This window comes from Mizuhopecten yessoensis, unplaced genomic scaffold, assembly GCF_002113885.1.
Source record: "Mizuhopecten yessoensis strain PY_sf001 unplaced genomic scaffold, ASM211388v2 scaffold716331, whole genome shotgun sequence".
NCBI classification, from domain to species: domain Eukaryota; kingdom Metazoa; phylum Mollusca; class Bivalvia; order Pectinida; family Pectinidae; genus Mizuhopecten; species Mizuhopecten yessoensis.
Genome location: NW_018480063.1, coordinates 483,588 through 511,359, shown reverse-complemented (window position 1 = coordinate 511,359; position 27,772 = coordinate 483,588). Strand labels below are relative to the sequence as shown.

The following is a 27,772-nucleotide window of genomic DNA, read 5'->3' as shown; positions in this document are numbered from 1 at the left end:
AGCAGATTTTGAATCATTAGTGCTCTGTTTATTTGCATGTTAAAGTATGGGAGTTATTATCCAGCACCCACTCTACAGAAACGGTACAGACAAGTCTACTCAGCCTCTGCCTGCAGCTGACTGATGCTCATTTTCAACTATTTGATCGATGAATATGGGCGAAACGCTTGCTTTGTTATGTGAAGGAAGATGTTGTGCAAGGTCTAATTGATGAAAATAATACATTATTATTCAATTAATAATGATGAAAAGTTTTGCTGCAACCCTGAATGTTTCACTCATAGATTGAAATTCTCGTTTCATAAAATAAGCGAGCTTCTAGGCATCAATTTATTTATTTTCCCTAAATGAGCGATCTTTTCAACAGCTGTTAACATGATTGTGATAGGTTTATATTATGAAATGTGACAGCTGCCCATTTCATTTTCAAAAGTTCAGTTATTATTTGCTACCAACCTTAATGGAAAGCTGGTATTATAATTATTACACATGCATTATATATATATACTATTTCACTCCCAGTCTCTGATGTTGTTAAAGTTCAAGTAGTAGTGATCTAAGTTTTGTTTAAAAGAATGTTTCCTTTAACTTCTTAACCACAGACCTAACAAAGCTGTCAACTATGTCTATAGTCCTACGTTCATGCAAATTTCCGCTCCATATATGTGCAGAAAGTAGTGATCAACCGTTCTATATTCAGATCTTGATAGGAAATAACCTCTTGTTTCATGGCAGGAAATTCACACTCCAGGTTAGAGCAGTTGTCTTTTTCTTGCACTTGTGACGACTAATTGTTCCCATGCACATGTAATACTAAATACAAAAGTGTTTCGTGAAACAATCAACATGTGACTATACATACTTAACAAGTGTACCCTGTGATTTCATTGGTTGAAATATTCAAATACATGTATTTTGAAACAGAAATTCCCAAATTAAGAATTTCTTGATATCCAGGTTTTTCTGAATAAAAAATCTTCATGTGACTGTTTTTATAAAATGCTGCAGCTATTACGTACTTCACCCTCTGCTTTTTTTTCTTCTTTTTAAAACTAAAGATAAAATTAGGTTCTGTGGTAGAGGCTATTTGATAAATATGAAGAATATGAATATCAGAATGAAATTTGTCGAAAAAACCTGCAATATTAGAACCCAGATGTACAATATTTTGAAGAAGCTTTTAAGATTTACCGGTAATTGGCATTTCCGTGAGCTGACAGATTGACGAGTTGGTACCTGGTACTATGTCAGCAATTACAGATAAAACAGGTAGCTACATTTTTGCACCTCAGGTCTACCTGTTATATAAGATGTGTATCAGACAGAACAGGTCTGGCTGGTGCCATCTCAGTGTGTGTCATATCTCATTCATCTCTCTGTGTATCTTCCTCTGTCTAGTCTCTTCTGCTTCCCCCTTGTACAAATATACTCCCCTCCCCCCACCAAACACCCAATGTGATACACCATTAATTTCATCTGTAGCCTTACTGTATCTGACTCAACTGTATATTACCCCCTCATTATAAAAGTGCCCCTTCCTTGTCAAAGTTTAACCCCTCTGAAATATTAACCCCTCACTAAAAATGTATCCCATCTTTGTCCAATCAATCTGTTTACCTTTTTTTCTGGAATTAAGTCAAAGGGATCTCTTCTGATTATGAGTGCTCCCTCCCATTCTGTCTTACAAAATTACTTCTACCACAAGTATCTGCCTCAATAAGTGAGAATATATATATATTACTGTATATTATGCATATAGTATATTACCCATTTTTCCCTAGCCATAAACCTGTGCATCTTTCACCACTTACCTGTGCCTCTTTCACCATTCACCAGTACCTTCAGTGATTTTTTTTGGTCTATAGTTTTACAGCCAAATGCATGCAGGCTTATAGTTTTCTCCTTGCAAAAATGGGCTTAATTAAGAAAACATTAAGAAAATTAAGAAAGCAGGAATGTCTTNCCCCCCCCCCCCCCCATCTCCTTATCCCCCCTATGCACCTTCCACAACCTCATCACTACCTAAACAGTGCCTCCCTCTGTATATATTATCCCCTCCCTGTGGCTATATCTTAAACATTCTATATGAAGTTCAACAACACAGTTCACCTGTGGAGAGGATGGTGGGTAGCTGTTATGATATATCAATACATCTAAATATATCTCTGACCTTAATAGCTGTTCCACAACTTATAACCTCTATCTCCATCCCAGGCTTACATTAATACTGCAGTACATTCATCCTTACCAATTCCTTTGATTCCTGTGGCTGGAACAGGTGGGAGTGGCCCTCATTCATACTCCCCCTCTTTTATCATTGGCCAGAATGTTTCTCAACGTCTTACTGGAATGTTAAGATGAAGGAGGGGCAGGTGCCAGAATGTGTATATTTGGTCAACAAGAATGGCATTGCTTAGTATGAATGAATGACCCTCCTGGAGTAATTAATAATTGAACAAATACTATGTGGATTTTCCCCTATTTCCACTAATTGCTAGTCTGTCTCTATTCCACACATTCCTAATTGACCATGTAGTGACCTAGTGTAGGTGTAGAATACTTTGTATATATACCTAGCTGGGTATGTCTTCAGGTGGGCAGCAAGCTTGATGAAGGTCAAGCTTTGGTAAATTCCCCATCCCATCCCTTCCCAAACGTCACACTAACTGTGCCCTATCCCTCAAATCCGAAATAGACACTGATCATTTGGTAAGAATCCACTGGACAGCAATCAGCACCTTGACCACTGATATGGTTGTGGTGAGGATGGATGTTTCTGATGGGGTTGATGGAGCCACAACGGTGAGTTGACAAACCCATATATCTTATACCTGGGTAATTATGTATAATGTGCTAGTTTCCATTCATTCCTCTATTTAGGGTACTGGATAAATACCTAACAGTTCCTTCAATACATTTGTCAGGTAGATTCCCCCCCCCTCCCCCCCTGCTTGTCCGTTAATTTTGCTCATTGGTCTAGATAGAGTTGTCCTCAATTGCTAGTTGGAGGTGTCTGTATAATATCTGGTACATTTGCTATCATTTGTCAGGCGACCTTGTTAAAACCACCGGAATGGGTGGGTATATTCTTCATTCCTTCCTTCTTGTATTTTTATTCCATCCTGTAATTTCTCCTCCGTGTCCTTGGCCTTGCCTCTGGTACATCTGACAGCACATTCTAAGGCCTCCACATGGCCACCAATAAACATATGGCGATACAGTAATAGATAATCGGGACCATTAGTAAACATAGCTTCCGTTTCTACAGGTGAATGTTTCCTAAGTTTATAAACAAGTGGACATGATTTTGGCCCTGGAAACACAGCGAAATAAAGCTTGGTGCCCTGAAAATACAGCGAAATAATGAGTGGTGCCTATACCAAATATCATAACAATGGCCACAAAGATAAGGCAGTACATATATTATGTTAGAGGGGTGCTATTAACACTAACTGTAGTCATAATATTATAATATTAAAATTTACAAAAATTGATAATTTCAGCTGGTTTATTTATTGATTCTCATTGTCTTTTTGTTTTGCTGGCTTTTAGTGAATTTTACAGACTTTTAGCTAGTGAAATTTCAATATAAAAAAAAGAAAAAATCATAAAAAAAATCAGGGTTTTACCATAGCCAATAGTACTTGCTAATGATGATGCTAGTATCCAAAAATAGACAGCATATGGGAACTTGTACTAGTTTAAGTCACTGTTTGTTTGACGTAATAAAAAACCCCAAAAAACCAGACTTGGTTGCAGTATGACGATACATATATATCTGGTACATTTAGAGAACATTTTATTTGTATTCACTGGCACAGAAGGGCCTTAGTAATTCACAAACAGTGCTACTGAAATGAGAGCTCGGTTTAGTATGGCGAGGTGTTTGAGGTTCGCTTACATCCTGTTATGATGGTATGTGTTTGAAGTGGATCCTTAATCTCTATAGTGCTATAGAATTCCTGGTAAACAATATATTAGGAGGCTGACGTGGCTATAAACATAGATGACCTTTCACCTTTCTTTACAAAGAGGTTTAAGCCCTAATATGGTATCCTATTTCCATTGATGTGGTCATGTCTGGTGCCAAACCTTATTGTACATCAAGTACCATTTGACATAGTTTTATGTGTTAATTGACAATTTAGTTGTTTCCTATTTGTGTTTTTGTATGCAAGAAGGGGCACTCAAATCTGGGACGAAAGTGAACTTTGAATATATTTATAAGGAAAACAATCAAATGTTACCAGTTGATTAGCACAGTTCGGGGGTTAAATGTGATTTCGGTCACTCAATGTTCATATGCAGTATCAGTGATATTTAAAACTTGCTTCATTCATCAATAGTTGCCAATTAGTACCTTGTATAGAGGTAAATGAGTTAAATTCAGGGCATCACATGGTGATATGTAGGATATTGAGAGGGGATATTACCAAGTGATTAACACTCCCTCCTCCATGACCATTCAGGGTTCAGTCCCTGAAGTTGTCCTAGCATAGAATTTTCTGAGAAAGTCTTTTTCTCTTCCCAAGACCTGTCTCTATGGTAAACAGATGTTGTTAAGAAGCATGGGGCCTATGTGAAATAGAACAAATATACCTCTAGCACACTTACGCAGGTATACACACATGTGGAGGTATTAGCCAGGTGGCTTAGGGCCAGTATTTAACAACTGATAAGGCAGCTCCTGCAAGGTCCCCATTTTGCATGGATATATTGTAGAGATTGCATATATGTATTGCAGCTTGGGCGCTATATCAAATGTTGTACGATCATGATATTTACTGACTGTTTATATTTAGTTCCTAAAAGTAGAGTCATTTAGCTATACACTGTCAGGTTTTTGTTGCCTGCAGCAAATTACGCTCATCGTTTTTTTCTCTAGGGTACAGTACAATGTTTTGAGGGGGAATACACATTTTATATGAGGATCCTATTTCTAAGAAGACAAGAAATCATTTCTTTAGAAGTGTATGCTTTAACAAGATTTTTTTTATGTAAGCAGTGTGTATCCTACACTGGATAAGATAAGCACCTATTTTATGGTGGCATGTGCATGCATGAAATTTTTATAAACTGGAGAAATTTTCCTTATTATTGTTGTGTTCGTTTTTGGAAGATGATGTTTATTTTGGCTAGGGAAAGCAGCCTAGCTGTTTTCGGTTGTAAAATAAGTGAAAAAGAGTCGCCGGTAATATAGTATCTAACGCATAGGCTATGAAAATGATCAAAAACAGGAAGATTTTTACATTGGGGAATTATCTATAGAAAGTCAATTAATTCAGCTCTGAGGCGAATATGGAGAGAGGTAGAAACATGTTTTCCTGTTGGAAATTTATGCACAAAGGATAAATTAATTGTCCTAGGCTAGTCCATGTATGAGTAGTTAATTTAGTCCTAAACAAATAATACGATTTATGATGATTTAGTTGGTGGAAACAAACATTTGTCTATATTCATTCAGTAATATTTTGTCTTCAAATGTATTGAATACGGTACATGAAAATCTTCTCCGTCAGAACATTGCTTATAAAGTATTGGTCCCGATCAAAATGTTACACAATTGTTATCTGAGAAACTGATTGAAAGTGGAATTGACATTGACTGCTGATCATTTACTCTTGAAGATAAAATGGGATTTGCTTTGACTGTTTGCATACACACTGATGTCAATAAATGTTGTTTTATTTCAATTATATTATAAACCTGTTTCATTTCTGTATTCCATGGTAGGTCTGACAATTGTAGGTGTCACTGTGACACAGCTTGTCTGTATATTATAATATCCCAGTTATTACAGTATATATCACTGGTTTGTAGGATCTACTATAGTACCTTGGTCTGGCATCTCTGTGAGAAACTATAATCCAAGGAACAATATTCCTTCTTGAACTTTTTCTTTATTTTGCAGGCATGATATAATTTGAATTTTGAAATCTGTCATAGATCTATTTATAGCTGGGAAAAATCATAGTTGCTATAAAAAGTATAATATGACTGATACATTGTAGGTCAAGGTTGTAAGTGAATAAGGACTTTCCACGGAAATGACAAACCACAGCATGATGAACCTATAAATAAGCGCGTGTTCTGAAACATTATCTAACATCTATATACGTCATACACAGGAAGGAATTATCTTTTTCCTGGTAGAAAGCAGATCTATTTAAAACATTTTAAATTCCCCAGTGACTTACAATTCTAGTTTAAAAGTCTTTATATGTAATGTACAAGTAATTCTCTTTAGTTAGCAATCAGCACTGATAATTGAAGGCCGTCACTGATAAGTTAAGGTATTACATATCTTTTACATTACTCTGTACTTATTTTACATTTTAATGAGGTATTGTCACAATTTCAATTTACAGCAAACAATTTTCAAAGTGATATAGATATTAGGAAACTTTTGAGTTATATGTTGAAGACTTAATTATGATATGGAGGTGACTTTTGACTGCATAACTTATGCAGACAATATATATGACTTACATACACTTTTATGTTGACTTTATGCAACATTAATGTCTTATGCTAACGATTGTATGGTGCTGAGACTTATGAAGACAAGTGTCCTATGATGACTTTGTCGTGTGGTAACTTGTGTTGACAGTTTTTCATGCCAACTATGTCTTGTGCTAACTAACTTATATAGACAATAACCTTGATTTATTAACAGTGTATTATACTGATTTTGACTAACATAGACATGTGTCTTGGGCTGAGTATGGTTTATGGTAACTCGGTGCCATATACATGTATAGAGATTGTATTAGGCTGACTATATGTGTCTTATACTTACATATGTTACTAGACAGCAACTTTTGCTAACTATGTGTCTTATGTAAACTGTTTTCAGCTGACTACCGATATGTAGACAGTGTCTTACATTGACAGTGCTGACTTGGACACCTATGTAGACAGTGTCTTACATGTAGACCGTGTCTTACAATGACCCTGCTGACTTGGACACCTATGTAGACAGTGGCTTACATGTAGACAGTGTCTTAAAATGACCCTGCTGACTTGGACACCTATGTAGACAGTGTCTTGCAATGACCCTGCTGACTTGGACACCTATGTAGACAGTGTCTTTCATGTAGACAGTGTCTTACAATGACCCTGCTGACTTGGACGCCTATGTAGACAGTGTCTTACAATGACCCTGCTTACTTGGACACCTATGTAGACAGTGTCTTACAATGACAATGCTGACTTGGACACCTATGTAGACAGTGTCTTACAATGACAGTGCTGACTTGGACACCTATGTAGACAGTGTCTTACATGTAGACAGTGTCTTACAATGACCCTGCTGACTTGGACTCCTATGTAGACAGTGTCTTACAATGACCCTGCTGACTTGGACGCCTATGTAGACAGTGTCTTACAATGACCCTGCTTACTTGGACACCTATGTAGACAGTGTCTTACATGTAGACAGTGTCTTACAATGACCCTGCTGACTTGGACACCTATGTAGACTATGTGACTTATGAACATCAACTGTACTTATAAGTTGTGTTTATTTACTTGCAGAAGAGTGTTGGGCCACAGATGATCAGTCTGTCACAGATGTTTGACCACCACCTGGCTGGCTACAGTGCTAAAGTAGATAGTCACTTCTCTGAGAACGAGGTTAGTGTTGCATGTCACAGAGTATTGACAAGAAAAGAGTTGTTGCCATATTGTACCAGTTTATCTAGATGTATTATAAAATATTGTGGCAGTACTTTAAAAAGTTGTCACAATCTTGAATGGTTGGTATATGAATCCATAAAATCTAATTATCAAAAGGATAAGAACCTATTGAGGTACACTGAAAATATTGCTCTTTCGGTGCTAAGCTTACAATATTCTTATCTATAAGTACAGAACAATGCTAAGTGTGTTTTCCAAAAGTGAGATGGTTTTTTTTTTGAAAGTATAAGAGCAGAAAATTTAATCTTTTTAATGATGATCAGGATAATTATGAATGAAATTAAAGTGTGTGAATAAAAATAGAGCTATGTTTACTTAATATTTAATACAGATAAAATAAATGAATAGTGTCAGTCTATTCCTCAAAGTGGTTTTCGTGAAAGACTAGGAGAAATCTGTGTGATAGACACAGGGTAGTATTGTGCCTGGTGAATGAATAAAAGTGTTTACCACACAAGTGTGGTACGTCAGTCTCTGTGATAATGTGGGGTGCGAGGTAGATAAAACTATCAGCTGTGATAAAAAACTAAAATGCCTTCATTGTTAGGAGGTCTCGGCAAAACCTCAAACATTCATTCACTTTCCATGGTCTCGTGCAGTGAAACCTCAGGCATTCCCCACTGTCAATGTTCTTAACAGAATATTTGTCATTTTTTGTCTCGGAAAACTTAGATCAACGATATAACATACTTGTAGACTGTTTGTGGCTTTCAATGTATGTATTAATAAACACAAATGTGTGTTTGTATCATTTATGGATAGTATTATTTGGCAAAATGTCAAGGTCAGTGTCGGAGAAACTTTCCTGTGATTTTTCTGCACTGAGCACCAATCCTGATGGCGCAATTACTCTGTATCAACACTATGAAAAACATATTCGCATAATCCTTCCACTGTCGGTATATCACATGATAATGTGAGTACTTGCGTCATAGGAAGAATAGGACTGATAAGCCTGGAAATGTTTTTGAGATAAGGTAAAGTGGTTGAGGGTTTTGCCATCACACAATGGTTCACTGACACAGCAGAAATTCCCCAAAAATATACTCCGGCATTCTCCGAAATCCCTTTGGGTCATGTTGGAATTTGCAGTAAAGTGGAAAGTAGAAGATTTATAGATGCTGATTGTCTAAGTAAAGGTCCGAGGTCATCTACCTTGTCTCGTAGAGGTCATTGGTTTAGATTAGAGTTAGTTAAGTGAAGTTTGAATGTAGTTGACTTAAATAATAATTACTGTCTCTTGAGAAGGAAAAATCATGACTTCATGCCAGAGTGAAAAAGAAATAGTTTAATTAAGGTATAATTAGAAGGAAATAGATTCTACACGTATGATTTAAAATACACATCTTCATAATGACTAAAGAAGTATAAAAGAAACCTAAGTTTGCAGAATTAAAAAAGAATATATATGGTGATTTTTTTTGATTTTTTTTTATAAGGAAATTAAACTGTTTAGAAAACTACATAATATGATTCAAAATTGTACATAAGGAGTAATATTTGGGTACTGTGAAAAAAAGCCCCAATTAAAATCTGCTCATCATGATGGATGAGGTCATGATTGAGTTAGTTATTGATTATTTTGCTTGGTTGCTAATTACAAAGTATTGTGGCTCTGATGCGTGGCAACTGCATGTTGCCGGTGACTCACTGCTCTCGCTCTGCCTGTTGTGTAAGTGCGCAGCCTGGTGAGTGAGCCAGCGCGTGATTCAACTCTCAACCAGTGTGCAGATTCTAGTTATTTTCATTCTGAAAGTTAGAGCGATGAGGAGGACTTGTTTCAAAACCGAAGATATGTGTTTTTATGCTATTAGAAAAACGGATTAATTGCTTAGAGTGAAATAGTGTTATTTTCAGAAAAGGTATGTTGACTTGTTTTTGCTGTGGTATTTAACAGACTTATTTTTCAGCCACTTGTACCATTAGTGCTATGTTTTGTTTACTTTAATGGACTGTTTACATGAACAAGAAAAATTTACTTATTTGTAAACTTTTGTTTTCTATCAAACTTTAAATACAATGATTGTGTATTTGCATGTTGAAGGTCTATTGAAATAATTGTAGGTGTTTCTGACACGTGTCACAATTTGTTTTTATAACATTGAATCTAGTTATACAAACCGATTCATTAAATTGTTTTCTTTTTTTCAATGAGTTTGGGAGGGAACAGGATATACTATCATAAATGTGTATACCCCTTAAGTTTCCTGTCGCTAATTGGCTGTACATTTATAAACGAGGACACAGCCCTCTATATTTGTAATTTGTGACTTCCTCGAGTAACCAAATACACTTGGCCAATCAAAACAAGGCGCCGTTTAAATCGAGTTGCTGCTAACGGATATAGTTTGGAACACATATGCTGCTATCTGATCAGTGACGACTTGTACACAAGGCCGTGTTTACCTGTGATACACTAGTACTGCTGGGAATATAAGGCTGGCAGGTTGTGTTGTTTGGACATTTGATATTCGATTAGACTTCTACACCTGTTTCATTCTGATCCTAGGCTTTGATATTCCAAGACGGCAATCTGATGGCAGGGTCAATCGACGCACTTATCCAGCATTTGGTGCCCACCACAAGTTATCATCCTGATGTGAGTATTACAATCTTTTTTAAATTGGACGACTACCTGGTATTAATATTTGCATTAATGAATAGATTGATCAAAACTCTTTCAGAATTGGACGACTGTTAATATTTGCATTAATTAATAGAATGATAAAAACAAATTTTTACAATATTTTTTTGTAATTTTGGATTATTTTGTTCAAACAATTTATTATTATTAATGTAATATATTTTTATAACGCAATAATTAGAACAAAAGTTTTGTTTAACACTATTCAAAATTATACTATACACAGTATTATATTTGTAATTTACATGCAATGTTAAACCGATTTGAAAATCTCAAACTTTTAAAATTAAGTACCTAGCAGATGACAATGAATCAACCGGAAAACATACTTGTGACACGGCTGTTAACGAGCATAGCCTGATCATCTGACATCACTTTTATTGCTTTATATTGTTAACTCAAAATGTCCAGGTTGATGATCACGAAAACTGCTTAAGAATACTGAAAATGTGAGGAAGGTTGATCCTTTAAAAATAATCTTTTGTAACAATATGGCATTAGGGGGAAATACAGTACGTAGTCTTTGGCGATTTGTGACATTAAGGGAAAATATTCTTGTTATATATGATGTTAGGGAAAATAATCTTTATAATCATTGCAGTGTGTTTATATTGTGAGGATGGTAAAATCTCCCCCTGGCTATCCCAGCTCTCTGTTCACCATCAATTTTAATTACCAGTACTGATTTTTTAAGGCCTTGCTTGTGTTGATTCCTGATTAGCCATTAAAATGCAGATTACATTAGGCCAGGCTTATGTAAGAATTTGTTGATTTTAACATCCATATGATCCCTCAGTATGAAATTGTATGACATCATATGACACAAGCTTAAACATGTATAGTTTATGGTAAATCTGAATTTATAAAGTAAACATATTTTGCGATTTCAAATTGGATGATTAAATAGATGCCCTGGTTTACATCAGGGTAAATTAGATTGTTTACACATGTCAGTTGGTATAAGAGCATGTCAAGTTAATGGAAGGGAACCAGGGGGTCAGTTTCAATAGGTCTGGTAGCCCGATGTCTATGTAACTGAAGTACAGAGACTCCAGCTCTAATCACAGAGAGTAGTGTAGTACAGGCCAGAACCATTATAGTTACACACTTCATTTAAACCAATTAGTCGATCCTGTGTAATGTGTAAACATATCCATTACAACATCTAAATCACCTGTCCTTTTTAATTCAAAATACATTGGAACTAATTATATAATTTTCTTCAAAAGTTTTGAAGTAAAATGAGGTGTTTGTTACCGACTTTTTCTGTTTTCTTACCAGAAAGAACTTCGGACAGAGTTTGTTCTTGGAATAAAAACTATTATCAATGTATTTTTATGGTCCAAAACCACGTTTTAAGAACTACGCTACAATGGATATAGTATATCTTACCACAAACCACCAACTTTCATCATTAAAATAATATGCTTCTGGCTTTAGTACACATCTATAACTAAACCACATCAAGGTGTTCCAAACCTGATTGATTTGGCGATAGAAGGGGATTGAGTATTTGATATAGGGTTTGAAAGGAATGCAGTATTGTTATTATAATAATACAGACTTGACTGTTATCTCTATGAATCATATAGCGTATTAAATAGATACAGATGCTCAAGATGATCAAAGTTCAGAATTGTGCTGCACCTATTTTGGAATTCGGTAATGATTTCCTGTGTGGTTGTAGACTGTAGTTATATGCCTGGTTTTACTGTAAAAAGCCTACAAAAGACATAAGCTTCTTATTTCAATGTGAAAATATCAACTGGATGATTTTCAGCGTTATATTTTGTAAATAAATTTAAATGATAAATATATTTCATAAATTCATTTTAAGTATTATAATATTTTGTACATCTCGTAATGGAATTCATATTTGTTCTTATAGAAGGGGTGTCACTTTTAAGGGTTAATATTGTATATCCCTTGTAATAAAAAGTGATATTGTGAAATACTGGTACAGTCATCTCCCAGATCCGGATGCTGGACTCCCCATCCCGGTAATTCCCCCTCCCCCACAAGTCATTACTGACCAATTCACTGGGTTATGGTTATAAACACAACAGGAATCTGGACCAGAATGTTTAGATGTTTTGTAAACAAGCACAACCTGTCAGAACTGTTCTTGATATATCAGAAGACCAGGCCAAAAATCCTGTTTGTGCACGGCAAGCTTAACAAAGCATTCACTGAATGTTTTACACTTTTCTGTTAAAAGATATCCAGTATTTATATGTTTGTAACATGAAAGTGACCATTTAAAATCCCAAACACATGATGTTTTTGAAGTTCAGTTATAAATTTCCAGATATATGTGTTGATAATGATATATGTAGCATATCGTTAAGTTAGCCAGACTTACAATAATGGCGCCTACATCAACACAGTATTAGAAACAGGCAGGAAACTAAAGAAACCTGCTGGCAGGCAGTCAAAAATCTTTTTTTAGTGTTGGGTTGTTTTTTCTGAATTTAATGTCATGCTTTATTACGTCTAATAAACGAGATAAACATGAAGGTCATTATTTGGCACAAGGTATATAAAGGGATATTGTGTGTTGATTCTCCTCGCTTCTTCTACCAACAACAGCAGCTGCAAATCAATACATATGTACATACGTAATAGCTTTATACCATCAGCCTGGCATATATTGCTCAAACATAGTTTATGTTACCTGAATAGATTTACTGTATAAGCGTTTTTTTGTTTTATTTAAGTCAATTCACAAAAACCTATAAATAGGCAGAGTTGAGATATTTTGGCATTTGTCCAAGTGAAGCCCAGATTAAATCACAATACATGCCTCATAGTGATTGTTACCATGGATACTAATCTACAGCCTGAGCCACCATAGATTTTAATCTCTAAACTTATTACAAACAGTTTCCTCTGCCTTTGATGTACTATTGATTTGTGATTCTCTTTTCTGATTTGTCTTCCAATCCCCGATGTAAGGCATCTTCTATTACTCAACATTAAACGACACAATTTAATTTTGAAATCGATTTTAAAATAATGCAAAAAATTACTTTCGTTATATAGTTATGTATATATGACATTTATCCGGTAACTACAATTTTAAATATTGTAGTATCCGCATTTAGGATAATTTGATTGTGATCCTAGAAGGGAAGACAATCAACCCATTCACCCCTAGGTAACTTTACTAGACTCTACCATATAGCTTTATCCGGATGAGTCCATTGTGGTCCACAGTGGTAAAAGGGTTAAGGCCAGGATATGAAATGTCCATGAAATAAGAGGTTAGATACCAAGACTTGATGTAAACCCGTTTCTGACTGTTTGATGGGTACTGATGCAGAGGGGCTATGAGGGTTCCCCTGGAGATGATGTATTTGATGGGTACTGATGAGGGCTCTGAGGGTTCCCATGGAGATGATGTATTAGGGTCCTCTAGAGAAGTCATTTGTCTACTCTGCTGGTTTAGAGTTCATATTTCAGTCAGTATAAAACTGCCTTTGTCCTTGTCAGCATGCTTGCTGGACTAAATTATATCGCCATATAGGCTTCATATGATCCTGAGTTTGTCCTGGGGGGCTTCATGTAAAGTAATGATTACCAGACAGAAAGCTTGTTTTTCCTGATATTAGGTCATATTTTTATTTATTGTTTTAACCTTTATTTATAAAAAGTGGGGTGGGGGCCCCAAGTTTAAGACGTAAACCATACACAGTTCCAGCACATGCCAGTCTGATATTGACACGACATCTTGCTATCCCGCTGTTTTCTACAGTTGTGTTCTGTTTCGTTTCCAGAGAACCTATGTTTTTGCATTCCTATTGAGTTCCCGCCTGTACATACGTCCACACAGCCTGCTAGGCGAAGTCTGTCAGGTGAGCAGCTTATCTCTTGCATCTCTCTGCTCTAAATTCTACTGATGGAAAAAACATATTTCTGCAAAATAACAATTCTTAACCAAAAAATATATTTTGACTGAAGTAATAAAAAGAAACTCATTTGAGCTAAAATTCACACATTAAAATACACAGTTTGTCTTAAAAAACGGCTTACTTTGTAGAATTATTATCAATTATATTAAAACTTGTTTTAAAAGCCTGTTTTAACGCGTATCTCTATCTTACAGGTATGCAGTCTTCAACAAAACCTCACTGAGGCAAACGCAAACAGAGAACACTTAGGAAAGTTTGGTCCCAACATTGTCCAGTTATTAAGGTAATTACTTGAGACAGGGAGAGGCAAGGACCTAATTAACTCGTCCAGCTCACTCACTAAGAAAATGTCAAAGATTCACATTACAGTGTTTTAGTGTTGTTTACAGGTAGGCTATTTACTGTTGAAGACAAATTTAGAGGAAATAATTTGGCACCAAGATAGTGTGGAAAGTAAGGTGTTGCCATTCCTATCACCGCAGTAAGCAGCAAACTAGCATACCAAAATGATGGCACATACGTTTATTGTTGTTGGAATTTCTAGAAAAAAATATCAGAGAAATGTCAGTGATTGGCAAAAACAGTCTTCTTATATATATTGGTCGAATGCTCGTTATTGGAATGAGGATAACAGACATCAGAAGCATCTGTTACTACCATCAAAGTACACTGGCTATAACATCGGAATTCACCTGTTGATTAAATTACATTTGGCAGGTTAAGGTAACGACTTAACGATTTCCTCTGTTTGTTCTCTGTGAGGAAACCGTTTTACTGATAGATGTTAGACTGAACTCCAGCCAGACTCTGCCGTAGTTAAAGTGTGCCTGGTATTTCTCTGTAAAATCCTATCATTCCCCACTGTACATTAAGATACAGGTGTAATACAATTGGCGTAAATATTTCACATTTTTGGCATTTCTTTGAACAGTGAGTGGGCCGAGATGTTCCCTTACGACTTCAGAGATGACAGAATGATGAACCAGCTGAAAGAAATCACACAACGAATCGTTACCATTTACCCTGAGTTACGCGGTGATGTGACAAACATCAAACACAACCTAGTTAACAGGGTAGGTATATAACTTGCTGTTTACCACATCTGGTATATTGCTGGAGAAGTAGACTCCGAACAACAATTTGAGTATTTATAAATGACCTTTGACATTGACCATGGGAAATTAAAAATGTCGTCCTTAGAAAAATAAATATAAATGACCATTAACAGTGACCTTTAGTAATTAAGAATCTCAACACATTTAAAAATAACTATGAATGACTTTTCACGTTGACTTCGAGTGATTAAGATTCTCAACACCCCTAATAAAAGATTATGAATGACTTTTGACATTGACCTCAAGTGGTTAAGATGGTCACCACCCAAGGTTTAGGATATTATCTCTAATTGGGTCTATCTGAGGTTAATACAGACTATAAAAAGGCCAGTATCTACCTCCCACAGGCCATGTGTGATACGGCTGATAAACTGGGAAGTTTTAATACGCAATTGTAACTGAAATAGGTATTTGATAAAAACAAAGGATGAGATATAAAACCTGTTTTTTAATCAAAGACAACTCAATTGATAAACAAAATTGATGGAAGTATACGAGACTGGGTAACTGAAAGATAATACTGAAGCCACATCATATGAAGGGTTAGTGGGAGGAGCCGAGGAAATACGTTTGTAAGTGGGAGTGGTCTCGGGTTAGAGGTCATGGGAGGTGAGGAATTGTGGGGGAGGGCTGTCAGAGATAAGGGAGATAAGACCGGGTATGGACAGTGTTGGGTGACAGGTCTGTCACAGTTGATCATACCAGTATGTATGATGGGTAGAAGATAAGTACTTTGCACCATTTATCTACACTATGGAATAAAGCCACATTCATTTTCTGACAAAAAGGAGTTCCCAAAAATGTCCAGGCATGTAGTTCAAGAAGTTAATTTAAGTATTCAGATAAAATTGTTACGGAAGAAAAAGATTAAAATACCATAAATCTTAATAGTAGTGGCTTGGTTGAAAGTTTTCATCCAAAAATTATCAAAACATACTTTGTGAACTTTAAAAATTTCATGTTGTTGTTTGCTATTTTTAGAACAGATTTATTTTAAGGAACTTGACATTATCAGCAGGTCAGAAAGTTGAGTTGGCTTTGGATTTCTCAGTCTGCCTGATTGTACTCCCTAAACTCTGGTCGTTTTAGTGCACAAATGCAAAGGGAATCGGTGCTAAGAAATCTAGTTTCATAATTAAAATGCCAATCATTAGATGGCTCCTCTAAGAGAGTAAAGTATCTCTGTGGGCACACACATGTTTCTAGTTGTGCATGTATCCAGGCACCACTTCCCATACAGCCAACAGCTGATGTATCAGTACTAAATGTTGGCCGTTAAAAACAAACAATTCTCCCTTAGCTTGGTCTCTGTTTGTTGGCAATTTAACTGCTCGGCAGCTAATGGTGTGACCTCTCAAATAGACAATAAATCTCATGCCTCCACTTTCTCTTTACAGTTGGCAGGCTTACAGAAGTACGAAGAGGAACTGTCCAAATGGAGCGATCAGGCTCTGGAAAAATCCAAATCTCAGGAGGTGCCCACGGTAATTAAAACCTATCTATTTTCTGGTCAGCTAGTGTGTTTGCTACAGGGTAACTGGTTCATAGTTAAAAAGAGGAAATCATAATTAGTTCTGTAGTGCAAGAACATTATATTTTATTACAAGATATCAAGAACTTATGTAAATTTTTCTTCGCTTTAAGTAACTTGTTTAGATTGTATTAGCACTATCATCAAACTTGTAACTTGATCGTTTCATCAAATTCTAGCAAATAAATGTATCAAATAAATTCTTGTTATAGTCAGTAGACAAAAGGAGTTTACTAGTTTCATTAATGATAATAAAGTATGAGGAAACAGAAATAATACGAGGGTTATATGTGTGTCATTTTCTTTTACAGACGGACATCACAGAGGTGTGCGGTAATCCCTTAGAATTTGCTCAACAGCTTACACACATAGAATTAGAGAGGTTACGAAATATTGGACCAGAAGAATTTGTTCAAGCATTTTCCAAGGAATCTCATAGCTCCGAGGTAATTATATAACTAGAAACATTTACCTGGCTATCATTATTAGATTTTACAGAAATCTATTGACAATACCAGTTATATTTATTTGACAATTTTTCATCTATAATAAAACTACCTTCCGGATTTATTGAAACTCATTTGTGAATTTATTAATTTATCTTACATATAACTTAAGTATCGTTCTGCAGCTCCATTACAATTTGAACATTAACTCATTCACCCCTACATATCTAAACTGGACTTACCCAGTCATTGAGTTGGTAAGGTTCAAATGTGTCTTTAGGGGGGTGAATGAGTTAAAAAAAGGAGCTGGAGACATGGTACGAACATTTGATTGTTTAAAGTCACAGCTAATTATTCCTCTTTTGTCTTTCTATCCAGACGACTATCAGAGATGTGAAGAAAACGTCCAACCTAGAAGCCTACGTCCAATGGTTTAACAGACTTAGCTACTTTGTAGCTACAGAGATTTGCTCAGTAAGAATTACATATATTGTGTGTAACTAGTGGCCTGTTCGTTTATGCGGAACAACCGGTTTGTCCGTTTTTAAATGTAACAATTTCGGGTTTAATCCTGGCGGACCTGAAAATGTTTATGCAAGGCTTTGTCAAGGCTCGCCTGAAAGCAGCATCAGATTACTAGGTCAGACATTATTAAATAAACGGACAACTGTGGTCCGACTGGTTGAACTGTTTAAACGAAACAGTCTAGATGTCTAAGTAAAGGGAGGCAATTCATTGACTTTTTGCATCATTGATAAAGAAAATATTTGATGATAGATTTCCGTTGATGATAATCAAATGACACTTCAATCAAAGTGGGTGGAAACACATATATATAAATCTAAATCTTTCTATTTTCAGCATTTAAAAAAGAAAAACAGAGTAAAGATGATAGAATATTTCACAGACGTTGCCAAAGAATGCATCAACATTGGCAACTTCAACTCATTGATGGCAATTATTGGTAAGTACAATATAGTATTACAGTCATTTAAGTGAATAATTAATCTGATTAAAGAAAAAAATGATCATTTTTAATGTTATAATAGGCATACATATATCTCGTTTGACAATTTGTGCCATGCATACTTACACTTTATTTATCATTACAGCTGGTATGAACTTGAGTCCTGTCGCACGACTAAAGAAAACGGTGAGTCAGCTAAAACAGACTTTATAAAACAACTCTCCATAATATTCTGTTGGTATACAACTCTAAACATACGATTCTCTAGATTCTGAAATACATTAACATTAAAGCGTATCTTTTGTAATTGATCATCTTACAACTATCGAACAAAAGTAAACAAAATTTGATTATTAATGTTTTATTTATTTTATACATATATTGTGTTGCTGATTGTTATCACTGGCTAATGTTTCACTCCTGCATCTCTTACAGTGGGCCAAGGTCAACACGACAAAGTTTGAAATCTTAGAGGTAAGTTACTGTTTACTTTTTCAAGAATATTTCTAATTGTTCAATGACAACAGTTTAAAATCAATCAAACAGTCAATGATATTTTTTTTCACATAAACATGTTCTTATCACTGTGAATGTTGTAAAGCTCAATGTAAGATTTTCCCAGTATTTATTGTTTTAATTTTCTACTTACAGCACCAGATGGACCCGTCTAACAACTTTGGTAGTTACAGATCGTGTTTGAAGGCTGCCATGTGGCGGTCAGATAGTGCGGCTACTGACAGGGAAAAGGTAATTTATTGTTTACTTTTTATTTGAATTTTTATCAAACCTCTCTAAATTAATTAAACATTTAATTAATTTTTTGTTGTTGCTATTTTAGCACTATTTTTATAATGCATTGATATATATATTTTATTTCAATGCGATGCCATTTTGTTCTATATTTTAAGAAGTGGCATGTATAGCTATTAGAAATAAAACTCACAAGGAAAGCTAAGTCATATGTTTCAAAGGAAAATTGTTATATCAAGAAATGGGTTCAAATGTGATTAAGTTTCTGCATGTCTATAAAGTACTATTTTCTTCTTTCAGATTGTCATTCCTTTCTTCAGTCTGTTTGTCAAAGACATATATTTCCTCAACGAGGGGTGCAATAGCAAGTAAGTGAAGTTTTATATATAACTATTCAACTTAACCTTTTCAACACTCCAGACTATAATGAACTCATCCAGATCAATTTATGGTAGAGGTTATTTAAGTTAAATAGGAGTGTAATGGTTAAAAACACTTGTATCAGTATCAGGGGAGATAATCCTCAGTTAGATCTAGAACATGTGTCAATAGATTTTATATTCTAAACTCCACGTTATACGACCTTATACCCCCTCCTCCAAGTAAAACAGAAAAATTGTCATGCTGATTTCTGTTGTTTCTAACTAGCTACTATTGATTCTCAGGTTAGCTAATGGCACCATCAACTTTGAGAAGTTCTGGCAGTTGGCAAAGCATATCTCCGACTTCATCAGCTGGCAGCAGGTGGAGTGTCCATTCCAGAAGTCTGGTGACGTCCTCAGCTACATTCTCACCACCACAGTGTTTTCAGAATCAAGTAAGTTCTGCTGACCACTCCGTATGAAAGGGGATCAATAACTCCACTATAAATAGTTGACATACAACACAGTGGTTGACTGTATTTAAAACCAAAATCGTACCCGTATATTGATGTAATTATTTCTTTTCCATTTATTACATTTTATAATTTATTTAAATGACATGATGACCTTAGCCGTTGTAAGAACATGAAACACCTAAACAAAGACTGCTTAGTATAATGTTTTATGAATGGTTTTTTAATCCTGTTCTGTTTTTTACAGCTATGTCCTTGGCATCTTACGAGTGTGAAGTTCCAGAAACCAAGTTTGACAAGGAACGCCACAAAAAGTTAAAGTACGTATCAGATCATGTTGTGAATTACTTCATCCTTAACTACTTAATTTAGTGTCATATCGCTGCATCACATCCAAGTACCTTATAAATGATAACTACTTCATTTCATACCAAATATAGGCAATTTCTGTACATCTTTTTCGTAACAAACATTTGTAGTTTGTTTTACAAAATAAAAGTTTGGCGTTATAAGAATTAAACATTTTGTAAATGGTGTATTATTTGGTATAACTTACCTAGTATTCAATGTTCCTTTTATGAAACTGTTTATCAATGTTAAACATGTTTTGTGATTACAGAGCACAGGTTGGCTTATGACTAGTACAGCTCCCTGCTCTACACAGAAAATCTAAGCGCAGGAAATAAACAATGGACAGTTGTGACAAAGTGACAGGACACAAAAATTATACACATCAGTCTTTCGACTCGCAGGAGAGTGTACGTACTACAATCCAGAGTTGTGTTCAGAAAACTCATTAATTATATGAAGGAATAAACTGTCTCTGTGAGACAAGCATCTTGCTGGTCAAGATATGAATGGACATTCCAGAGTGAGGCTTCAAATGTGTTGTGCATCGTCATCCAGACTTGGTCATGTGTCTCAGAGAGAGTTCCAGGAAACAACCAAAAGTGCTTCTTATTATGTATTGACATCCTGGAACAAACTGATATATCTGGTCACCGATCCTGATGGATGGACTCGTCGGTGAACGATGATGGGTGAATGTGAATTGTTACATTTGTATGAATGGTGGGCACACAGTGAGATAGATAAATATCATAATGCAGAGTAAGTTTTATATTTCATTATTTATACTAAAGAAGTTTGCAGTGACACCTGACTTTACCAACATCAAGGAAGACTATAAGAAATTTGATCAGATATAATAGTGAAGTAAATTCAGGTTTAAAGTTAGTAAAACCAATCTTTTCAGCCTGTAAAGTCTTGTTGGGGTATAGAATATCATTAAGTCTGGTGTTTGTAAATAAAGGTTTCACCGTAATTCATTACAGTACTTGATACTACTTGTAAAAATTAAATTAATTTGACTGTGCAGCCCATTGGATGAACATCATATACTGGTCACCTTTAAGAAAACACGGCCAAGCTATGTGATTTGACAATGTTTAATAAAAATCAAGATATAATCTGATCATAGGTTCATAATTTATTATTCTAATTTAAGAAAAATGACATCAAAGCTTTTGGTTTAGTATTAAAATGATATATTGCCACTAGGCTTACATTTTGTAATAGAATCATTTTAACATTGTAATGAATTAAATAATGGGTTTTTATATTCAAAAATTATTAAATTTCATGTGGCATTACCTTAAAAAGTCTCCATGTTGAAAAGTTATATAACATGAAAATAGTCAGATATGTAACAGATGTAAATGTAATTTATATAAAGCAGGAAAATGAAGCTGTCATGCTTATCATAGATGAAACATTTCAATACTCAGTCATATTGTGAGAAGTACAGAACATGTATGGTGCTGACAAGATTATATCTCATGCATTTATCATCCCGATCTCTCATTTTTACCTTTCCTGTTGTCAATTGTTGTCGGGGTGTTTGTTACTCTTCTTGTCGTTTTGTGTGGTTGTCTCCCCTTGTGTACTTCTCTAACAACATCAGATCTAAACTGAAATCTGTGCAGTATGAAAAGTGTTAATATCTGGTATTGTTTATTTAAAAACAAACTTATATAAAATATACTTTATAGTATAATGCAAATAGTTAAATGTACAATACCTAGGTTAGAAAAAAGCATTAGTTAAATTTAATTTATACAAATATATTTATTTTTAAATTAAATGAATTATAGTTTATTTTTGTGTGCTTTTTTAGTTAATGTATCAATTTTAGGACAGATTATGACACAAATGTAATTTTCTAAATTTTATTAGATCTGCAAAAATATACTGGCTGGTATCTGATTGATGTTGTAGAGAATTAAATTTTGTAATTTTCTCCAGTTTGACGAAAGAGGTTTTTTCTCATAACTATGTATTGTTTTGGCTTTTGTAGAAATCATCTTAACTTCCCTGAACACTTACATTGGAATGTCCCATTGGTGTGGACTAGTCTAAGTTGTAAGGTCTTCAGGGATGATAAAATGTAACACAGTCTGTATCTAAGTTCCATGTTGTCTGTATGACCAGTTATTTTTCTTCTTATTGTCAATTTATTAAAGTTTTCATCTATTTATAATATTGACTTTTGTTACAACATTGAAGTTTTGAACCTCTTTGTGACACTTTTAATCTGAGAAAACTATATCCTGTATCATAATGATGTGTACGATCAGGGTATGCCAATCCATCCGCGGATATATCAAACGACATGCTACAATGTAGTCAATTCAAGATAGAGTTATATTTTATGCAATATCAATTCATCACTGAAGTAAATGAAATTGTTATTGAGTAATTTCTTTTTTACAAATATTTATTTAAAAATGGCAAACAACAGTTAACCTTTTCACCCCTATGTAACTTTAGTAGACTCTACCATGCACTGATCTGGATGAGTCCATTATGGTCTACAGTGTTGAAAGGGTTAAGTCCTTCCATGTGGATGTAATGTAAGTTAGATGTTTCCTTTGTATTAATGACCTGTCCACATTTGTTACTTGATGTTATTGTATACCGGTATATACCATTTACTCTGTCAAACTTACTTATGTGTGCAATAAACACATAGAAAATGAAAGTAGGATGTTTGGTTTTAAGTCTTAGGGCATAGCCGGCATTTGAAATTTGAAGTACTAGATATTTCACACATTTTGTGACTTTGCACAGCGTAAAGCTATTTATGGCATTAAATCATCAGATTTTCATCCATACTCATTTGATAAATATTCTGTTAACTACATAATTATCATCATAAGATCTTCATCTTTCATGCTCATCAAAACAGGACTTATTGAAATAAATGATGTCACTTATTGTTAAAGTATCATTTAATTTAATATTAAATATGTTTAATGTTATATACTTAACATGGAAAATCGTGTCAAGTTCTTGTTACCCTTTGTTAAAACAACACTGTAAAAATATGAATTTATTGATGTGTAGATATCAAGGTATTCATAATTTTAGACATGTTGAATCTCTCAATGAATAAAAAATGTGAAAACAATTATAACTATTTGTTTTTGTTTAAGATATGAAGTATTTTTTTGTCAATCACGGATATGAGTATAACTTATCATTTTCAAGTTTGAATAAAGTGTGTACATCCCTGACCAGAAGGGTGGGGTGTACCTGAGGAAATTGGGCAATTAAAAACAAGGAAACGTGACTACTCCTAAAGTACAGCTGAATGGATTTAAACCTTATATGGCATGGAGCTGAGGGCACAACTGGGACAAAGGAAGTAGATCATGCATAAACCAAGGATATGGACCCTCTACATTGAATGGAGGCGTGGGTTCTATGGAGATGTAGGGGAAATGTTTAAAAAAAATACCCCTTGAATACAACTTGACATCTTTTAAAGTAATTGGGTATGACCACAATGACTCCATCTTTTAAGAATGAATAATGTCAGAGACGTATATTCTCCCATGCTGGGGATGAATTGATGAAGCCCATTGAGAATAATGTGGTAAATCTTTGAATAATGAAAACTCTAATTGCGTCTTTATAATTATGTTTGAATGTAAAAAAAATCAAAAAATCCTAGATCAACTAGAGTAAGTAGTTTTTATATAAATCGGGGGTTAAGCACAACTTTGGATAAATTACGGACTGATATTTTCTACAATACCCCAGGTCCAAATGATATCTTGGCTTTGACCACGGACTCAGATAGCAGGGAATCTAATTCCGTGCTTTGACCACGGACACAGAGAGCAGGGAATCTAATTCCGCGCTTTGACCCCGGACACCGATAGCAGGGAATCTCATTCCGTGCTTTGACCCCCCACACAGATAGCAGGGAATCTAATTCAGTGCTTTGACCACGGACACAGATAGCAGGGAATCTAATTCCGTGCTTTGACCAAGTGATATTTTCGAACCACTGCAATATCAATCTTATCAGCCGAAACATTTTTAGCTTCACACCGGACACATTATAACCTTCTACTTCTACAGGGTACTGACCAAACTGCACATGAATGATCCTCCCATGTTCCTTAAACAAGTGTTGGTATTTTGTGGTTGATACAATGTCCATGATATGCATCATGGTCTCTGGTTCTCCGACTGGTTCGCCCGTTGTCAGTATAATGTGAGCGGGTGGGGCGTCCTGCTGGGTGTCTTCGGCAGAATGTTTCAGTGAGGTAGCACTATAAAGTCGGCATCAGTTTCGCGCTATCACAAGGAGACAAACACGAACATATCGCAGCCTCCCAATATACACACACATACACTACACGCATGCATCTTGAACCCAGGGGAGGCCGTCCTTGGGTGACCTTGGCTGTTAATAGGACGTTAAACAAAATCAAACAAACAAAAATCTCTGGTTCTCCTTGACATTTTCACTTTCATCATAAATTCGTTCTGACTGATTTAGACAGTCGAAATTTCTTTTTCATGTAATTCTCTGATATATTTCGGTTGATTTGAAATTCATGGTATCCACTCGCTCTTCTGATTGGCTGAGACATTTTCGACCAATAACCCAGAATCTGTTCTCACATTGATGTCATAATTGTTGGGCTCACTAAGAAAAGATGATCTCAAAATGACAGACATATATGCAACATATTTTCGGTTTAAGTTTTAACACATTATTTCATAAAATCATAAGTTGATTAAGACTTTTATAAGAAGTTCCCTTCCATTTCACAAATGTAAAGTGGTGTTAAAATGACGGCAGATTTAGGGTGATGATGTAATACTATAGATATAGTGTAAAGTAGTGTTTAAATGACGGCAGATTTAGGGTGATAATGTACTACTATAGATATAGTGTAAAGTGGTGTTAAAATGAAGGCAGATTTAGGGTGATGATGTAATCCTATAGATATAGTGTAAAGTGGTGTTAATGAAGGCGGATTTAGGGGGATGATGTAATACTATAGATATAGTGTAAAGTAGTGTTTAAATGACGGCAGTTTTAGGGTGATGATGTAATACTATAGATATAATGTAAAGTGGTGTTAAAATGACGGCAGATTTAGGGTGATGATGTAATCCTATAGATATAGTGTAAAGTGGTGTTAAAATGAAGGCAGATTTAGGGTGATGATGTAATCCTATAGATATAGTGTAAAGTGGTGTTAATGAAGGCGGATTTAGGGGGATGATGTAATACTATAAATATAGTGTAAAGTGGTGTTAAAATGACGGCAGATTTGGGGTGATGATGTAATACTATAGATATAGTGTAAAGTAGTGTTAAAATGACGGCAGATTTAGGGTTATGATGTAATACTATAGATATAGTGTAAAGTAGTGTTAAAATGACGGCAGATTTAGGGTTATGATGTAATACTATAGATATAGTGTAAAGTAGTGTTAAAATGACGGCGGATTTAGGGTGATGATGTACTACTATAGATATAGTGTAAAGTGGTGTTAATGAAGGCGGATTTAGGGGGATGATGTAATACTATAAATATAGTGTAAAGTGGTGTTAAAATGAAGGCAGATTTAGGGTGATGATGTAATCCTATAGATATAGTGTAAAGTGGTGTTAATGAAGGCGGATTTAGGGGGATGATGTAATACTATAGATATAGTGTAAAGTAGTGTTTAAATGACGGCAGATTTAGGGGGATGATGTAATACTATAGATATAGTGTAAAGTAGTGTTTAAATGACGGCAGATTTAGGGTGATGATGTACTACTATAGATATAGTGTAAAACATGGATTAAGGATCTAAGATCAAAGGATATCACTTGTTGAATTACCCAAAAGTGAAGTCTTTCAATCTTTAAAATTACGTTGAAAACATCAAGAAAATTCTATTTCATCTGGGTCTTTGACGTGATTTGTTTTTGTGTTCAAAAACTTCCTATTGTTCATACTGTAAACAGTTTGCGCTTGATTTTGTTAGTGCAAAGTGTTTTTTGGGGGTCTTACTAGGTTCACCGGAAAATATTGTATAATCCGGAAATACAGTTTAAACGAAAGACGTCTTCGTAAATGAAACTATTTGTTTGTAGAATCTTTATTAGGAGATATGGACTGTTATCAAAGGGGAAATGTTAAGATGTTTTTGATCATCAGACATGGGCAGGTTTTATCTATTTATCCGTTTATAAGCGATCTCAAACTTCATTCTTATATCCCTTAAGATATCTTACATAGTTTTGTTTGTGATATCTTATTATACATCGAATTCAATATCTTGTATACTTTATGAGATATCTTATTTACTCAATAATATATCTCATGTTTTACGAGTTACCTTCTATAATAATATTGATATATCTTATAGATGAAAAATTTGTACGTTGAACTTATATACAAAATGACGTATGATGTACGGGAAATTTTAATTTTGAAGTAGATTTCGTAGCAACATATTGTTTGTCGAGTAAAGGGAACTAACCCAATCTCAAAACTAAAGCACAACACAGTGACATCTGACTCTACGAGAGGCTAGCAATCTGCAGTGCTGAATTCACAAGTCGTCAAATCAAATCAAATTTCCTGGGTTGTAAGTGTAATAGCATCATGATTATAGCAACTTAACATCATCGTGACTACAACATGATCCCGAGGCAAAATAGACAATCAACTCACATAGCAATACTCTGCAATTTCAAACCGCAGACATGGAGATGTATTTTCTTCCTGATAATTTGTAATAGCGTAATGATAAATAACTTTTATCACAATCATGTTGAATTTGTAATTTACCATCGTATGGTATTGCCAATATATAACCCTGCCAAATTCAGTTGGCATTCATATAGGCTATGAATGCCATGCCGGGCGATGGCTGTTCTGACATTGACAATATTGGATGGTTCAAACATAAACAAGTTCTGGCATCAGTTCGGACCCTCCCTCATTAGTCCTTTCGGCGCGTTCCACAATACGTCCCGTAGAGTTGTACTGACTGAAATGATCAATCTCGGTCCGGATCTCTAGCTTCTCCGTATCATTGCGCGTTTTATTCAATTCCTACTTAGTTACTGTTCTGTATCACTGTTCACTTTTCATGGTTCTGCCCTCTTTATCCACTGCCTTACTTTCTGTACACAACTGTCAGGGACGTAACCAGGCGTACGCACGGACGCACGGGCTTCCACGTAATTTTTTCAAGTATACTTTTTTTCAGATAACGGGCGCATGATCGTCTACGTATATCAGGTTATTTTAATTTGACCTCGATTCCTACCGTGCACAACTCCGGATTCAACCGACGTTTGGGTTCAACGTTCAGAACAACACAAGCATTCGTAATGAGTTTGATACAAGGGAAATTGATTTGTTTTTCGTACCAAGACGTGAGACTACAAAGCAAGCTGAACCAGAGAGTGGACAGAGCCCTATCCCGACCTCTCCTGTTCCGATCCAAGCTAGTAGCAGTAGCAGCGATCCGGGTGCAGTGAGTCCCGCTTTTAAGCTCCCAGCACTG

The 27,772-nt window shown here is 35.1% G+C and overlaps 1 protein-coding gene across 6 annotated transcripts in view; it reads left to right on the top strand.

Annotated features, from left to right (window-relative positions):
- Positions 1 to 23,360, top strand: part of LOC110443179 (ras-GEF domain-containing family member 1B-like) — a 99,459-nt gene extending 76,099 nt beyond the window's left edge. For all 6 annotated transcript variants that reach the window (XM_021487223.1, XM_021487226.1, XM_021487224.1 and 3 more), the window contains 16 exons: positions 7,537 to 7,635; positions 10,208 to 10,297; positions 14,119 to 14,196; positions 14,448 to 14,536; positions 15,185 to 15,326; positions 16,766 to 16,852; positions 17,211 to 17,345; positions 17,724 to 17,819; positions 18,207 to 18,309; positions 18,458 to 18,498; positions 18,748 to 18,786; positions 18,964 to 19,059; positions 19,363 to 19,430; positions 19,728 to 19,879; positions 20,145 to 20,217; positions 20,517 to 23,360. In XM_021487223.1, coding sequence (XP_021342898.1) covers positions 7,537 to 7,635; positions 10,208 to 10,297; positions 14,119 to 14,196; positions 14,448 to 14,536; positions 15,185 to 15,326; positions 16,766 to 16,852; positions 17,211 to 17,345; positions 17,724 to 17,819; positions 18,207 to 18,309; positions 18,458 to 18,498; positions 18,748 to 18,786; positions 18,964 to 19,059; positions 19,363 to 19,430; positions 19,728 to 19,879; positions 20,145 to 20,217; positions 20,517 to 20,535 — 1,407 coding nt within the window. In that variant the 3' untranslated portion in view covers positions 20,536 to 23,360. The remainder of the gene's footprint in view (positions 1 to 7,536; positions 7,636 to 10,207; positions 10,298 to 14,118; positions 14,197 to 14,447; positions 14,537 to 15,184; positions 15,327 to 16,765; positions 16,853 to 17,210; positions 17,346 to 17,723; positions 17,820 to 18,206; positions 18,310 to 18,457; positions 18,499 to 18,747; positions 18,787 to 18,963; positions 19,060 to 19,362; positions 19,431 to 19,727; positions 19,880 to 20,144; positions 20,218 to 20,516) is intronic.
- Positions 23,361 to 27,772: the final 4,412 nt, after the last annotated feature.